The sequence below is a fragment of the Xenopus laevis genome, chromosome 1L, assembly GCF_017654675.1.
Source record: "Xenopus laevis strain J_2021 chromosome 1L, Xenopus_laevis_v10.1, whole genome shotgun sequence".
Classification (NCBI taxonomy): Eukaryota; Metazoa; Chordata; class Amphibia; order Anura; family Pipidae; genus Xenopus; species Xenopus laevis.
Genome location: NC_054371.1, coordinates 103258960 through 103277634, shown reverse-complemented (window position 1 = coordinate 103277634; position 18675 = coordinate 103258960). Strand labels below are relative to the sequence as shown.

The 18675-nt window shown below is 36.7% G+C and overlaps 1 protein-coding gene across 1 annotated transcript in view; it reads left to right on the top strand.

Annotated features, from left to right (window-relative positions):
* The window catches only part of antxr2.L (ANTXR cell adhesion molecule 2 L homeolog), a 114058-nt gene that overhangs the window by 43571 nt on the left and 51812 nt on the right, over positions 1–18675 (top strand). The window contains exons 10-13 of the mRNA XM_041561237.1: positions 1422–1491; positions 9472–9550; positions 12269–12364; positions 15989–16033. Coding sequence (XP_041417171.1) covers positions 1422–1491; positions 9472–9550; positions 12269–12364; positions 15989–16033 — 290 coding nt within the window. The remainder of the gene's footprint in view (positions 1–1421; positions 1492–9471; positions 9551–12268; positions 12365–15988; positions 16034–18675) is intronic.

The window sequence follows — 18675 nt, the reverse complement described above, 5'->3', positions numbered from 1 at the left end:
CACTTATTTAAGACATTTTAATTATGGCAGAAACATTATACCAGGGCTGTGACTTTTAAAGTAAAACTATACCCTAGGCCAGTGCTGTCCAACTTCTGTGGTCCGGAAGGCTGGAATTTTTTTGGCCTCCATGGGGAAGGGCTGATAATGGAAGCCAGTGTTAACCACTCCCTGTTTTTAAACCATGCCCACTTTAAACCACACCCATGTTAACACAAGACCATGTCCACATCAATTGTGGCAGCACACCAAAAAACCAAATGGTTGGTGCTCACTGCAGGGATATCACTTATCACTCATTCTCCCCTGTGGATAACACAGCACCCCCCAGTACATGATTAAACATCTTAGGGGGCCCTAACAACAATTTTCAAATGCTAACAAACTCCTACCAGGCTTATGTTCCACAGGCAGAGCAGGGCATACACAGGCAATGTATGGCACACAGAGAGAGCATGGGGGGGCAGAGTATGACACAGACAGGAAAAGTATGGCACCCCCAAGAGCATAGGGCAGGCAGAGAATGGCACCCCCGGGAGCATAGGGCAGGTAGAGTATGGCGCACACACAGGGAGCATAGGGCAGTCAGAGTATGGCACAAACAGGGAGCATAAGGAAGGCAGAACAGATCAGGAGACAGGGAAACCTATCAGGACCACTCTAAGATGTACTACATAAAGTGACACAGTGCTGGTACACTTCAGCATTTCGTATGAGATGTGAACAGGTGACCTATGTTGGCAGTTTCAGTCTGGGTCTCAGGTGTGAACAGTACAGGGCTTTAGGGTGTGAACAATAGAGGTATTACAAGTGTGACAATGCAGGATCAAAGGACTAAATTAAAGGTGTATTTTAAAATCGCTGTGTTCAAAAAGTATATAATTTATTTATCAATCAGGATTGATTGAGGGTGTTTTTTTGACCAGTGAGAAAGTTTTTCCTTAATGCCACAATACCTCAAATAATTAAAAATGCAGGATGTTGCAGTCTGAATTTGAGATGAAAACAATACAGGGGGCAGTTAATCTCAGTAGCAATACCTTTTAATGCTTACACATGGTAAGCAGACACAGCAGGCAGTGGGGGGGGGGGGCACAGGGGGGGTCGCAGGCTCATGTGGTTAACAAGCCACCATTAGGACAGCACTGCCCTAAGCCATCCTCAGCCCTTTTCTCCAAGCTCCCATCATCTGCATCTATTCTGTAAATTGTCCATGTGTGTGACCTGTCATAATGTAAATCTGCAGAGTTTGCACAATGGAGTTTAAAGGCAACCCTGTACTCTGGTATTACCATGTAGTTGTAGCAGCATAGTAAAACAGTTCTCTATTTTGTTGTGATAAAATCATTTTCAGGGTTGTATGGTAGTTTTATGACTTCTCAACAATGCATCCATTAATCTGTTTCTTTCTGTTTTTCCAGATCAAAAACCAATCACAGTTCAGTCTCAGTATATGCTTTGTCCAGTTACAGTACTCCATGAAGTTGGACAGTGAGTACTTCCTTAACAATAAGGGACTTGTTATTTGTTCAATAATGCTATGTGATACAAAGTTTATTAAGTGGATAAAGTAGAGGTGATCACTAATTATGCTTATTAAGGGGGCAATTTGAAAAAATGCATGTAAAACCAAGAAAACAAAAATACACACAAGTATTTTCTGAAACTTCTAATTGTCTAAATGTATTAAAGGAAAAAAAAAAACACCAAGGTGCTCGAACTTTCAGCTACTAAAACTACAGAAGAGTTCCTAAACTTTCACATGATTTCTTCATTCGAATACTTTGGCTTCCTACTGATTGGAGTTTTTCCCCGAGTTGATTTTTCAAAAAAAAATAAAGAACTCAGCACCATAAACCTGCAAAGGTAATTTTTTTGTCAGACATGCTCAAACATTCATTAATCAGCCCCAGAATCGGCCCCCTTAAATCAGTTGTCAGAAAAACTAATTCGGAATTGTCTGAAGCATTGACTTTATTTTCAGCCCCATTTAAAAAGGATGGAACAATGTGATTCTCTCTCATGTAAAAAAAAAAAGTGCATGCTTTTTGTGGCAGTTTTATTTCCTCAACCTCGAAAATTAGTAAATAGGCCACCCTTTGTAAGTCAGGGTACTCTTCTTCTGAGCACATTTGCAGTTTACAATAATTATATCAATAATGTTTAGCAGTAACAGACGCACCTCATATAATTTGTTTTCGTGGCAACTGGCAGAACATTCAGTTCTGTTGCTCCTGTTATATTAAGGGGCAGATTTATCAAAATGTTAGATTTCAAATATATAAATCATAGCTTAACAGATTCCTATTATAGTTCCACAAATGTACAGTATTTTAAGAAAACAGTTATTTTTAAAACAATGAGCCAGATTCAATTCAGTGAGAAAAAGGTTTATCATGTAATGTCATGGCCCGAGATTCAGTTTGAGATGCAATTCAATTTTCTACTCAAACTGAATCTCCCCCATGTGTTTTCATGTGATGAACCATGAGATAGCTTCTGCTTACTGAGTTCAGAGCAGTTTTTTCTTCTCAAAGTGAATCTCGCCCATACATTTTCAGGTGATAAACCATGAGATAACTTTTGCACACTAATTGAATTGAGAGGGGCTGCACCATCACTTGCTCTAAGGTCTCTTAATCTGTGCTGCTGCTAATCAAATGTATCAGTAGTGATGGGCAAATCTGTGCCGTTTCTGTGAAATGCATTGAAGTTAATGGGCACCAAAATAATTTTGACAAGCGTTAATTTTGATGCGATTGACATTTTTATACGACTATTTGGTCCAAGTGCATTAAAGTCAATAGGCATCCCAATAATTTTGACACGCAAAATTTTTATGCCCATGCCAATTTTGACACAGGCAAAATTTTTGTTTTTGATGCGGTGGATTTTTCGCCAGCAATCGACAATTTTTATTGTGGTTGATTTTTCGCTGGCGAATTGTCACCGCAGTTTCGCTAATTAATTTGTATGTGGCGAAACGTGGGAATTCGCTGCAAATTTGTGTCTGCCAAATTTATTCGCCCATCACTATTCATCAATAATACTTGGCAGTCCATATGGATGGCCAAACTGGACAATACTCTTTTAATTATAGACAGTGAGGGGGAGGAGAATGTGAGAGGTGCAGTGATATCTAGGAAGTGCAGAATGGAAAGTGCCACAGGCAGAATATAATTTACAGCTGAGAATTTTAAATACCTTTATATTGTATGGATGTGTTGAAAAAAATGAATTTGGGTTTCATGTCAATTTGAAAAGGTTTTTTTATTATACAGCTTTTTATCTCTGGGTGACAGGTCCCCTTTAATCTTGTTGTACCAGGTATTATAGCCATAGCAAAAAAACAGACTTTTTCTTCCAAATATGTGTAATTTTTTATAACTTACAGGCAAAATAATAAATTTTATAGACAAAACACTGACCATAATTAGCATATTTACCTATGACATAAATTGCCTACATTTTCCATTATTTACCATTTAATCAATTCCAGATTTCTGCATTGCTGTCATGCAGATTTATACATATATTTATCAATAGTATGTTTATTGTATTCCATCCTGATGAGATCTGATAAGACTACCCATTTTTAAAAAAATGTCACGTAATATAAGTAATGTTTAGTTGCTTGCCTAATTATCTTTTGGCTAAGCCATCAAGCACATTAAGTAGCTACTTAGTGTATGTTGAAAATAAACACATCTGGTGCTGCAGTGATTGAGGGTTCTCTCTGTGTGGATGACAGATGTGGTGATCATTTACCCTGTACTCGGTTTTTAAATAATTAACAACACGCTAGAGAAACAGCGATGTGCAGGCAGGTTCTGAGCCAGCTGTGTATCTCAAAGTGTCTTATCAATTACATTGTGTTTCTGTTCTAAAACCATAAGGCAAACACAAAAATGCATTTACATTGTTTAGCATTAAGGCCCAATAAGTATTTAAACAAAATATACATAGGACATATCTTCCAATGGAACTGATATAAAATAAATTTTTAACTTTTGGGGGCAGATTTAGCAAGATTCGAATTGAAAATTAGAATTTTTAAATTTCGAATTTCAAGTTTATTTTAGTGTAATTCGACTAGGGAATAGTACAAATTCGATTCGAGTTAAAAAAAAATCGAATTTCAAAATTTATCATGTACTGTCCTTTTAAGAATTCGAATTTGACTATTCACCATCTAAAGCCTGCCAAATTGATGTTTTAGCCTATAGTGGACCTCCTACAATCAATTTTGAGTTGTTTGGTGGACTTTTGAAAATCAAATTTTTTATGGTGAAAAAACTCGAATCGAATCAAGTTTTTATAAACTCCCATAAACTCTAAATTCGACCCTTGATAAATATGCCCCTTGGTGATTCAGTGGTATAAAACTGTTTTAATGATTTTAATTGTGATGCATAGGCCCCATAGAATAAACCATTTAATTAAACACAAGAATTAAATGTTGACTGCAATATTATTTTTCATACAATCACACTGATGTGCTTTTATTTATGCAATTAGGCATGCAAAACATAGTAGTCATTAACAATTTTAAAGGTAACTGTATTGTTATGAATTGTGTGTTCCTTATAGTATAGTTTAAAATACATGTTCTACTGTTTCTGGAAGATCATTTCAACATTATAGACACTGAAAAACTTTTTTAAACAGCAATTTTGCCGGAAAACAAATATATTTTCCAACAGGGCAAGGTCAAAGGCTATGTATTGCTCAGAAACGGAACTAGAGGGGGGCGGGCCCTGGCGCAGGACGCGCAGCCGGGCCCCCCGCCCCTCTCCGTACACCCGGAACTGTCCGGGAATATGCGGCGCACGGACTGCCGGGGGGCCCTGAGTGTAAGAGCCTAAAGGGCATATAATTAAAAAATATATATCTCTAAACAGTTTTGCAAATGACACCAATTTACTATTTGTAACGGTTTCTGAGAAATTAGCAGTTTTAGACTACTATGCAGGCTTCAGCACAACAGACATGTTATAAGGGCAATAAAGTCTTCAAGCTTACTACTATCTATTCATTTCAATACATGTCTTGGATTCAGTTAACCCTTGGGTTGCTAGTTCTTAACTGAGCCAAAAGCCTGATCTTGTCTACACTGCAAAAATCTTATAAACCACTTAAAACAGAAAATGAGAAGTAGTCTGCGCAACTTTACATCAATTCTCATCAATTCTCTTTTTGGGTTAGATCCCCTTTAATTCCTGTTCTGAGCAGGTGTTAAATACAGGACTCCTGAAGTACCTTTAACCTATAGGTGTCCTAGATTGTGCTTATGAAATAGTACACTAGTAAGGAGTTTATAAGCGGTCATCTTTGTCCTGCCCATATCATGTCTCTTAAAAGACATGCATCTTCCTGTATGTGAATATTTTCTTGATCATGATCAGGCACAAATGGAACTTAAAAAAAATGCTAGGACACTAGAGAAAAATGGTAAATTCAATGATTTTCAATTGATAACTAAGAGGCAGAAAACAAGTTCCAAGGTTAAACAATTACCGTGTTTCAAAATGAGATTATATGGCAGTTAAAGAGCATCACTTGCTGTTGCTTTCTATTGGATAAGAACACATATGAGCTATGACAATTGTTTTATGAATCTATAATGTTGTTTTGAAATAAAAGTGGCCTGATAAATGTTGAGCAATAAAGGGGAACTTTAAACTACATAGTGTAAAAATATCTAAATTACAGCATAGGAGCCTTAAAGAAAATTCTATTAAGGTAAAGTGAATGTATATATGTGCAACCTTTTTATAGGTTTAGGAGGTCTGACCTAATGATGGAACCAAAAGGTGTAATTAAACCAAAGAAATCCAGATTCTATTAAGTCACAGTTAACCTCATAAAAAAAGTTACTGTCAAATATATAACTGTATTTTCACAGTTCAATGAAATTATTTTACTCTTACTAATTAGCATTTTTGCTGAATACTATTGATTTTCTTTACAAATATTCTAATATTCTACAAATCGCTTATCAGGGTTGCCATTTTTTTAACTTCCCACAGTAATTTATTCATTTTAATGCTGATAGTTGATCACAAAATATCTCTAGTCATTATAATTTTAATAACTTTTTTGAACAGTTGCCAGTTTAATTTTCAATGCGTGGAAATTAGAGGTAAATTATTTATTACTTTCAGCAAATGTCTTTCACAATTTTATTTAATATTTTTTTCATCTTCTTTTAATGGATCATAAAATGACAATCTTTTATTGTACACTCGTAAAACAAGTAGCAAATGAATACTTAGCAAATAGGTTAGCCTGGATTGAAATGTCAACCATAATTCATTTGATTTAAGAATCCTAAGAAGGCATGTAGCAAAAGACCATATCCAAGTTAAGAATTGAGCCTTATATATTGGGCTTAAAGGGAGCAGAATTCAATGGTTATAACATTGTAAAATGTTACAGGTATGGGATCTGTTATCTGGAAATTTGTTATTCAAAACCTCTGACTTACGGGAAGGTAATCTTCCATGAACTCCATTTTAATCAAATAATTCACATTTTTAAAAATTATTACCTTTTGCTCTGTAGTAATGAAACAGTACCTTGTACTTGATCCCAACTATGGTATAATTAATCTTTATTGGAGGCAGAACAATCCTATTGGATTTAATGAATGTTTAAATAAGGGATTGTGCAAATGTTTTCGCGAAACTGTGGCAAGAATTTGCTGCAACAAAAAATTGTCGCGAGTCAAATTTGTTGCGTGCACAAAAATTTTTGCACGTTAAAATTATTTGGACGCCCATTGACTTCAAAGCGTTTTGGGAATTTTTCGCCGTTTCGCTTCGCCCCCAAACTAACATGGAATCATATTTGTAGACTTATCATATCCCCTTGCAAGCTCCTCTTTTCCAAAGAGAACTTAATTTTACTGCTCAAGTTTGTTTGCATGTCTATATGCTCTTTTCAGCTCATTAATATTCTTACTATGAACTAGTGTCTAAACTACAATGTATACATATATACATATACTGAGGTCTAACCTTGAGTCAATGGCCTTTTATTAAAAGAGTCCTTTATTAGCGTTAGCAGAAAGTGTGTTGCTTACTAAACCCATGATTTGCCCCTTGGAACAGAAATTTAATGAAGCAGGCAGACAAATCTTTCTAGGCATCATTTGGAATGTGATTAATCTAAGGTAAAACTGAACTAAAGAGTTAGGTGATGTCAGGGAACTTCCTGATTTCCAGTTTTCCCATGTTTTTAATGTTTTAGGGTTATGGAAGACAGCTCATAGTACAAGTGTATCCAGGGACTAGTTTGGATTCAGGAAGGAATTTTTTCCCCCTCTGAGGCAAACTTTTTTCAACTTAACTTACTATGTTACTATGTTAATAGGGCCATCAGTTATTATGGGGCATCATACTAAGGTAGCAGGATCTACATTAGTAGCCCAGAAGCTGCCAATTTTAAACTCACTGGTCATGGTCAAATGTGCTCTCTGCATGATGGACCCTGCCAACAAGTGAAATAGTGCCCCCCATTTGCATGGCCATGATCCACCTGATCTACTTAAACCACTGTTTAGCTATATCAAAGTTCTGGCCATGATCCAACCAAACCCGATTTACTTTCTAACAGGCCTTGTCTCTTTTACAACTCGTGAATCCCACTTTTTCATCTCAGAGTCCCTTCTATCACAACTTCAGTACCCCCTTTACCCACCCCAATGACAGCCCCGTACCTTTAAATGTGCAATGCTGATGTAAATTCCATTGTTTTAGATTTGTAAATATTTCCATGTATCTTTTTGATTAATGCTGCACCAAGTTTTTATTGACAACAATCTAAAAAGAACCTGGCACTTAAAGTATTAAAAGTTTCTAAATTTACTTAGTTAAGTGCTGTTCCAACCCACAGGAACAGCTGTAATTTAAATGATGAAACTGACCACCATATGATTTGCTCCCTGTATATCTGCATTTGTTTGTTGCTAGAAAACTGAATTAACTGAAGGCATTTGAAATTGCATTTGTTTTTAGAAAGCATTTTGATAATGGGATTAAATTCATTTTACTTTATGCTAATGACATCCTATGCAGCTAAAGATAATGCTACTTTCAATTTCCTACTCTAAAGCTACTCTAAATATATTACCCTGCTAATGTTACCAGTTTAAATGAAAATATTACTGATGGAAAAGAAGAACCTGAACCAGCTGTGTAGATATTGGCAATGCTTTGGCAGTTGAATCCCATAGAAGTCTGTAGAAAATGGTTAATCGATCAGTGTTGATGCTGATTGTTTCCACTTTCCAGAAAGCAGAAACGTGTCTTTGCTACAAAGTAAAATGACTACAGATATAGAGTAAAATGACTGTAGGAGTCATTTTACAAGTGCAAGTGCAGTTTGCATGTTGCAATTTCGAATACAAGCCATCATGATTTTTACCAACAATTCAGTGCCCCCACCAATTCCAGCATATGTGTGGCCACAAAAAGGAGCATTGCATCAGATGCAGCAAATGCTTGCAATTCTGCATGTGATTCAATGTAAATCAGATGCAATAGCTCTGAAAATGTTTCAAAGCTCAACCTCAAAATTACATGTGTGCCTAATCCTTTAGGTGCAAGTACACTGCATCTATCCAGGCAGGCTGCTGTAAGAAGCCTGGAACTACCTTCACTTTCAAGGTTGTGGTAACTTCAGGGTTCCCAAGTGTTAAGAGGCAATTTTGTACAAATTCAGAGAAGAAGGCTGGATGAACGCAGTAGTGCTAGTGCAGCTATGAGGAAGGGCAAAGAGCAGCTTTGGATACAAATACCTATAGTTAATTAAATCAATTTATGCATTCATATTTTGGTTGCAGATAATAAATGAACCTTACAGCATTAATTATTATTAGTTAATAATGCAACTTTATGATGTCATCAATGTACAGCATATTCAAGCTGTTTTGCCATCATGCCTATTGGTCAATCAAAAGGGGCTAGCAGTCATGTGTAACATAATATTTGTCCCAAGGACTGGCCTAAGTAGTCATTCTAAAGCAGGGGTCCCCAACCTTTTTTTACCTATGAGCCACATTCAAATGTAAAAAGAGTTGGGGAGCAACACAAGCATGAAAAACAGTCCCTGGTGGTGCCAAATAAGGGCTGTGATTGGCTATTTTATAGCCCCTATGTGGACTGGCAGCATACAGGAGGCTCTGTTTGGCAGTACACCTGGTTTTATGCAACAAAAACTTGCCTTCAAGCCTGGAATTCCAAAATAAGCACCTGCTTTGAGGCCACTGGGAGCAACATCCAAGGGGTGGGTGAGCAACATGTTGCTCATGAGCTACTGGTTGGGGATCACTGTTCTAAAGGCATACAGTATTATGTTTGATGCTAAATTACAGGTACAGCAAATTATTACATTAAATTACATTAAATAATGATTTCAGAAATTGTTATATAAAAACCTTTTTCATTAGAATTCTGATTTTTTTTTCAGGACTATGGAAGTTTGGGTGAGCTTGAACAATGGAAAAACTCCACTCACTAACCCACAAACAATCACTGCTACCAGCTGTGTAAGTCATTGCCTATTCTTACATTGAATGTGCATCAGATTATCTATAATGTTTTATTAATAATTCATAACAGGAGAGAAGAAGACCAATCTAGCCTGTCATTTATACTAGTGGAAACCACTGGAAAATACAGCTTCTGTTCCATGAGCCTCATTTTTAGTTGAGTTTTTCTAAGATAAATCAGAAAATAAACTTCTATAATAAAAGTGAATCAATTCAATAAAAATGACCAATTCTATAAAAATCAAGCAGAAGTAGGCAAAAATATAGCCGTTATTACAAGGCAACCATACAGAATATTCACAGTGGTGACCTGCAGGAAGGCAACCCTTAAAGGAACAATTCAGAGTAAAAATAAAAACTGGGTAAATAAATAGGCTGTGCAAAATAAAAAATGTTTCTAATATAGTTAGTTAGCCAAAAATATAATGTTTAAAGGCTGGAGTGACTGGATGTTTAACATAACAGAATGGAACACAACTTCCTACTTTTCAACTCTCCAACTCTGAGTTAGTCAGCGACTAACTTAGGGGCCAAATGGGACTTTACTGTTCATTGAGTTTGTAATTGATCCTTAGCCTGCAGGTCAAAAGCAAACAGTTATGACCCATGTGGCCTCAAATCTCTGATTGGTTACTGCCGGGTAACCAATCAGTGGAAACCAAGAGAGCTGCAAAGCAGGAAGTAGTATTCTGGCTATTAAGGTAGACATCCAGTCACTTTATACATTACAGTTTTTTACTAACCATATTACAAACATGCTTTATATTGCACGTCCTATCTATTTACCCAGTTTTTATTTTTATACTGAACAATTGCTTTAAAGGAGAATTCAACCATAAAGTTAAAAAGCCCCTACCCCCTACCCTACATAGACCCCCCTCCCCCCAGCCTAGCTGCTACCCCGGGCAAATGCCCCTAAGTCTTTACTTACCCCTCCGTGCAGATTCTGTCCAGCGGATTTCATGGCAGCCATCTTCTTCTCTTCGTTAATCTGCAGAATGAGACCGGTGTAGCGGTGCATGAACAGTTGGAGCAATTATATGCTTTGCCACAACTGCGAATGTGCCGAAAACTCACGAAAATTGCTGAAGCACTGGTCTCTTTCTGAAAATTACAGATCGGCTGAAGATGGCGCCTGTGAACTCCACTGGACAAAATCTGCATTGAGGGATAAGTAAAGTAAAGTAGCAGTTAGGCTGGGGGGGGGGAGGGAGGAGGGTCTGTGTAGTGCAGGGGGTAGGGTTTTTTTTAACTTTAAGGTTTAGTTCTCCTTTAAGGCCTTTGTTATATGCAGTGTTTTCACCACCAGTGGAAAAGCACCAGTCTGCTTCTAAATTTGGAACTATGAGGATTACCAGTAATGTGGTATGCAGGTGTTTATTCACAGGTTCAGATCTTAAGAAGCTTGGTAGCATGACATCAATGCTCAAATATTTATTTAAGGCTTAACCTTGGCATGATCTAGATAACTTCCAGTTTATGTGAGCTTTGTGTGTTAAATTTTAACTACACGGATAAATGTTTAAAACATGCTCTATACTGAAGTACATGGTAATATAACGTAAATATGCAAATGAAACAACTGGGAATATGGGGATCACTGCAGTTAAACAAACAATACTTAGGGGCTTACTTATCATACTGTATAAAAAACAGCAAAGTATGACACCACACATCACAGGTGTATTTATCAAGTTGTGATTTGATCTTCAGTGATTGCAAACCTCTATATAAAAATCTGGTGTTAAAGTTAGCAGCCACTTGAAAATGCTATGGTAAAAATACAGCGTTCCTCACTCGTGTTTTTAAGTTTTTTTTCCAGAGCAACTTCTGGAGGAACTTTAATTCTTGCTATTAACTAACAAATTTTCAAATTTTTTTATAATTTTCAAAATAATGGAATCAAATGTGACAATGCAAAGGTGTAAAAAAAACAAAAACACACACTTTGATAATTTCACTGTTTATTTTACACAGCTTTTTATACAGTTTTTTATTGGCATTAATCATTTTACACAGTATGATAAATAGACCCCTTTATTTGCAAACCAGCCTACATTTTCCTTGTCTGAAACTATTGTGACATTCAGGTAGCTGAGACCATAGGCCACAGCACAGTTTTCAGCACAGAAATAGAGTCTGACAACACCTTTCACATTCAAATGCAGCTTGACTGGCTTTTATTTGGAACAATATCAATGCTTCATCGACTGCACTCTTGGTTCACATAAGCATTAGCAGTCCCACTTTAACACCCACATTGGTGTACACATTAACACAATTTTCCAGAACTTACAGCTTTCACTGTACACAATTCCCAGAATCCTCTCTTGGGGTTTCTATCTTCCTCTCTCTAGTCCTTTGGAGCGGTCTCCAAAACTTTAACTCAGTGGGGAATAACAATCTCTTTCCCAGCTCCTTTCACATGCACACCTTCTTCCTACACATGGAGGTTGCCACTGGCCACTCACTCTCCTCAACTCAAGGAAGTCTCAAGGGGGAAGCACTGAGGTTTCACACCTCCTTTAAACCAGCTTAATTAGCTAGCTACTAGCCAGCTTTTCCTAAGCAGGTGCATAAATACAGCCACTCTTGCTGCAACACTACACATATTTCCCTGGTGTATATATTTACCAGTGAATATAACTGGTGAAATATACACAATAACATACCCTTTTTACACACATATTTAACACTATTTTCTTACTTTCACAGACTAATGGCATTGCTGCAGTCATTGCAATTTTAGTGATATTATTCCTGGTTGCAATTGCCTTGTTGTGGTGGTTCTGGCCTCTTTGTTGCAAAGTGGTAAGTTGAGTTTTTATAAAACATCCAAATTTGGAGGATTTACAGAAATGTATGCTTTTAGTTAGTCATGTTATTATTATTCTGGATTAAATTTTTTTTTTAGAGATTTATTATACCCCGACCTTGGAAATAGCGCAAATCCGAAAATATACCATCTAAAACCTGACAGGTTCATGTAGAAGTCAATGGCAGATGTCCCTTAAAATTTGAAGATGTTAATAGCCTTCATGATGTTCAATGTTTTTTTTGGAGGGTTTAGCTCAAAAACTCGATCAATTCGTGGTATATTAAGGTTAATACGGGCGTGGCATAGAAGGCAGTTGCCCCTGTTACAAGTTTGTGAGGCTGCAAGTATCACAATTGTTTTTTTTAATAAATGATCCTCCATCATCAAAAAAGAAACTACACGAATACAGATATTTTTGTATTTGTTATGCAAATCATCTGCCATCTGTCATCTGACTTGTCTAAATAAGGTTAAAGGCATTATTTATTCAACTTTAGTTTGGAACTGCAAATGCAAACAGCTTAACCCTGCAGTTAGAAGATGGGGTTCAGCCACCAGGTTAGACATTTAGAGAAAATGCATTATCATCAGCATGAATATTGCTCCATTATATCCTGTCATCTCTTAATCTAGTGGAAATAAAATTGCGTATTATTTATTTTAAATTAATGCATTTTATGGCATTTATTCATTGCTCTGCACTCTATGAATAGCTCTAAATGTAGATAGATTATAATTTATGTCACTCTGAGCAAGATATTTTTATTTTAATAAATTCAAATCAGCATCATGCTACAAAGCTTGTTTGATTTCAAATCTGCAACTTGCTGAAAAACAAAATCATATTAATATCACTGTTATATTCTTCACACTTGATTTGTTACTTTCTTTTTCTGAGGTTTTGATTCTCTGATCTTCCTGCTTAATTCCATAAATCACAATATTATTATCTAAGTATGTTTCCATCTCACATTTATAGGCATGTGAGAGAAGGAGAGAAACAATATCTTAAATTTGTAGCTCTGAGGGTCATGGACCCAAAACTTTGAGAAAATATCTACAACATTTGAAATCCCCATAGCCCTTTTGCCTATAGTGGGTTTGTGGCAGTGTGCCTGCATTAGAGAGAGCCTTTTCTGTTTAGACATCTGTGCTGTCTCAAAAATTCATGAACTGGGAACCTCCAAAGTTCATCTGAAAAAAAGTTTAAAGAGTACATTTCTGACCCTTTTTAAGAGCAGCACAATTATTAAATATCAATCTTTTATAAATAACTAAAGTATTTGTCCAGATTCAATTTAATTACAGTTGTAATCATTTGGAGGAAAAGTTTGTCCCACTGAATCAAATGATATTGCAGAACAAGGGCTACAGAAACTTGTTTCACCCTTGGGATATACTGCTTTCCTAGTGCTGGTAGGGCAATAAAAATAATCATCATGAGTTTGCTGCCTAGTTTTAGTAGTAGTAGTCAAATCACTCAGCATTTAATTGTGCACTTATAGCTCTTTAGTATCATCAGCATAAAATGCATCAGTTAATAGTGCTGTGCCAGCAGAATCTTGAGCTGAAATCTGTTTTTTAAAAAAGCAAACAGAATATTTGATTTTGAAATCAAACATGGAGCTAGACATATTGTTAGTGTCCCAGGTGCCCCTAGTCACGTGACTTGTGCTCTGTTAAACTTCAGTTGTTCTTTACTGTTGTGCTGCAAGTTGGAGTGATAGCACTCCTTCCCATTCTCCCACCAGTAGCCCATCAGCAGAACAATGGGAATGTAACCAGTTAAACAGCTACCTGACACAAGATAACAGCTCCTTGGTACATACAGTATGAGGATAGCACTCAATAGTAAAAATCCAAGTCCCACTGCGATTTCTTCAGTTGCATTGAGTTGGAGAATAACATTTTATATGGTAGAGTGAATTTTTTTTAGTGTAAATAATGTAATTCAGAAATAAAAAAAACACCATAAAAATCATGGCAGTATCCATTTAAAAGCAAAGGACTGACCCCTGCAGTAAACCACTAACAACCATGGTCCAATTAGAAAATGTTCCATTTACCACATTTCTTTGTAATCTATTATTTGACCAGTTCTGCATCCAAGTACAAATACTTCATTCTCATCTCTGAAGGTGGTTTGTAGCATGAACCAATTATAATTTTCTTTGTAACCTTTTGCCCAGCTGAAACCTCTATCAAAAGGGATTCCACACCCTCCCCAGTACTATCCATAATTTTTTCTTTAGAGCATGGCTTTAATTCAGGTTTCACAGCCCAGTCACAAGTTTCACACCACAAGGCCTCAGTGATACCAATTATATCATAATTTTCAGCGCCTGCCATACAGCAGAGGTTACAACTTTTCCATTTACATTACTTAATGGAGAATTAGATCAAAAGTTACTTTTAGCCTGTTTTCTTTGTAACAGAGGGATCTTCTTAGCTGGTAAACTATATGGCCCCCTTACTCCTTCCCCATGACCCCTTACTAATCCCAGTGCCCAGTCTACCCTAGCTTCCCCATAATACTCTAGCTCACCCCCCCTTGCTTACATTAAACACTCCTCCAGCCTCTTAGCCATTCTTTCCTCTACACAGCGGACCCCCTTAAAGGGGACCTGTAACCCTAAGAAATAATTTCAGATTATTTTTATCATGTTAGTTCAGCCAAATAAAACTTACTTACACTACATTTATTAATTAAATTTTGTTTCCTTTAGTCTTGGAATTACACAATCACAGCACAGCATTTTGGGGATACTGTTATTAAGACAAGTTATGTATCATCCCAAAATCTTTTGTATGCGCCTGAATGGGGGAAGGGAGAATGTGTGGAGGGCAGTGACATCTAGGAAGTGCTGAATGGAAAGTGAAAGTAATTGACTGCCCCACCTCTATGCCTCAGGGGCAGGTAATATTTGACTGACAGGTCAGATATTGAAATGCCTTTATAACAGGTATGGATGCTTTAATGGAAAAAACAATTTGGGTTCCATGTTTAATTTGCAAACGACTTTTGTTATATGGCTTTTTTTGTGTAGGTGACAGGTCCATTTTAAACTGAGACACAATCTGACATGACTATATACATTTAACCCCAAAGGAAAACCAGCCCAGTGGTCTAGGAACCCATACCCTTCCTTCCAAAGACACACATTTAAGCTCCCGTTGTCTTCCTAAACTTGCAGGTGGCACAGACAAAATATTTTATTACAATGAAAGGCCTTCCCCTATTCTTATAGCCTAGATTCCCAAACTCATTCTGTAAGGTCCTCCATCTACCAATAATTTTACCATTAGTACCAATATGTACCAAGGAAGTTAAGTCATGCCCAGACCCACTCAATAATTGACATACCCGAACAACCACATGCCAAACCCTGGCACCAGGAAGACTCTTTGGTTGTAGTGATCTAGATGACAGATTACCCTATCCAGTTTCCTACTAATTGAATCCCCCTATAACCACAATATGTTTAGGCCTAGCTCTGCACTCCATGTGTACTCTGTATACTCTGTATAGTAAATGTATGTTTGTATACGTGGTCAGACTAGAGATGTAATATAAAGTGAATCGTTTTACATTTTTTTTGATGTTTCATTTTTTTTAGGTTATTAAAGAGCCTCCTCCTCCACCAAAACCAGTTCCAGTTGAGGTCAGTATTCCGTTGCATTTATATAGTTTTATTATAGATCATTACAATAGATGTATCTTGTCTACCACAGTATGAACATCAAAAAAGCATTAGAGGACTTAACCCCCAGGCAACTGTAATATCACCACTTACAATGTAAATATAAAATACAGTGTATTAATCTATATCATAATATACCAGCACAATTAAAAACACCCATAAAATAATGGCACTGCAGATTTAGTTTGAGGGTCCTGTATATAACTCAATGTTGAAATAATGAATGCATCCATGAAGCGTAATTATGAATAATTATTGCTCTCACTACTTTAACTTCTGATTTTGGAACACAAGGTGGACAGATTTTGAGCTGTATATTGTATAACAGCATACCACAATACCTAACAAAACTGGGAAGGATATTTGTTGACATTGGGAATATCGTAACTATATGGTCGTATTCATTGTTTTAACAAACAATTAGTTATATAGTGGCCCCTCAAACTAAATCTGCAGTGCGATTATTTTATGGGTTTGGGTGTATTTAATTGTGCTGGTGTCTTATGATATAGATTAATAAACTGTATTTTATTTTTACATGGTAAGTGGATAATATTACAGTTGCTGGGGGGGGGGGTTAAATCCTCTAATGCGTTTTGGTTGTTCATGCTGTACACAGTTTGGACACCCTGGGTCACTGTACACATTATGTAATTACCAACAGGGATTTTCACGTGGATAGGATTGTCTACCACAGTATAACTTCCTTCCTGCTATAGCTACTCATAACTCATGAGTAGTACTCATTTTATAACTGAAAAGTACAATTATGATTTAATGTCAGTGGCTACACAAAATGTATAGGTGCCTTTGTCAATGCACTGGTTAACAGTATTTTTTATATAGCAAGGGTTTCATAAATCCACATTTCTCAGTAAGATCACAACCTGACTGTCCCTTCTCAACATTTAGAATTTCTAAAGCCAAATGACTACTACTACATACATATGGCAGCCCCCTCATAGAAGAAAATGGAAATAAGATAATGTAAAAGATTTGGGCAAATCATTTTTTGGCAAAATTATAAAACAATGTTATAATAGATGTCAAATGGTTAAAGTTATTCTGTTAGTATCTCTTTAATGAAATATGCTAAGGTTGCCCAGGTGCAGAAACCCATAGCAACCAATCATATGCTTTCATTTAAGCAGGTGACCAGTAAAAGTTACTAAACCTGTAGCAAATGTTGTGCTTTTTATTAGTACAACTCCACCCCTGGACAGTGCAACAATTGGCACCACGATAACAGGCTGCCTCTGTTTTGCCACTGTTTTGTCTTTCCATCTGGAAGTTCTAGTGAGATTAGAAGAAATCAAGGCAAAATTAAAGGCAGACAAACTTTTTTTGGCAATGTTTTCATGAATAACAAAATGCATTGTTTGTTGGCATAACATTTTTGCTTATGTGTGCTCACTTATGGATTTTAGGACATAGTTGTGTAGTTAAAACATTGCCCCTATTAACCCTTTAAGTGCCAGCAGAATTTCTAATTTCATTTGCACTCAGTGCCAGACTTTTTTTAACATTTTATGCTCTCTCACTTTAGGGGCATTTCCTGGGGGGGGGGATTTTTGGGAAAACTATACATTACACAAACAAATCCAACTGATTTGGAAAGCCTCAAGTCTCAGAATATTCTGAAAAATCACCTCAAATCTTTAATTTTGCAAGTGAGCATCTCCCACATAGCATTAGGTACCAAGGAGAAACTTCCTAAATATGAATGCCAGGGGTCCACTGAACAGTTTGATGCCCATTGTGAATGGGATTACCAAAAATTAGTGTACACAATTTGTCCCATAAGTCACTCCAGATACGTTTACTGCATTTTTTTCAAGGGTACAAGCTATAAAATCATAAGTTGACCCCCCCCAAAATCATATATTTTGGAAAGTAAACATTCAGCCGAATACAAAATGGGTAACAAGGTCTTTATACTCCAAACTAGCTCTAAATCTCCCACATAGCATTTGGCACCAAGAAAAACATCATGCACATGAATGCCAGAGGTCTACTGAACACTGATGCCCAATATGCATAGATCTACCAAACTATGTGGCGTACAGAGACCACCAAATGAAAACAGGGCATGTGAATTCTTCACGGCTGACACTCTGGCTACTGCAATATAAGTACCCGGTATGTGTATTATGTGCCACAAGACCTCCTTAAAGTCTGCACATACAAAATGTAACTGCAAAAAATCATGCTGAATGTAGTGGTTTTTATGAAATTTCTGAAAATTTACAGAAAACTTTAATTTTGTTCCATTATACCCTCCACATTTTGGCCACTCCCTTTGGACTCCACCCACTTTACCGTGTGCTTTTACTGAATTTTCAGGAAAATCAAACCATAGAATTGGGGGCAAAATTTGCTTAACGTCTTGCACTGCAGGAAGGGGGTAGTAACACCACATGTACAATTTTAACTGAGAGTTATGAATGTTGCACTACAAGCACATTATGGGGAAAAGGGGGAAAAAGATTCTGGCACCTAATGTACATTACATGCAGAGACTGTGAGGTACTCAAAAGATATACAAAGGAGCAGTAGGTACCCCAAGAACATAAAAGAAGGCACCACAAGCACTATAAAGAACA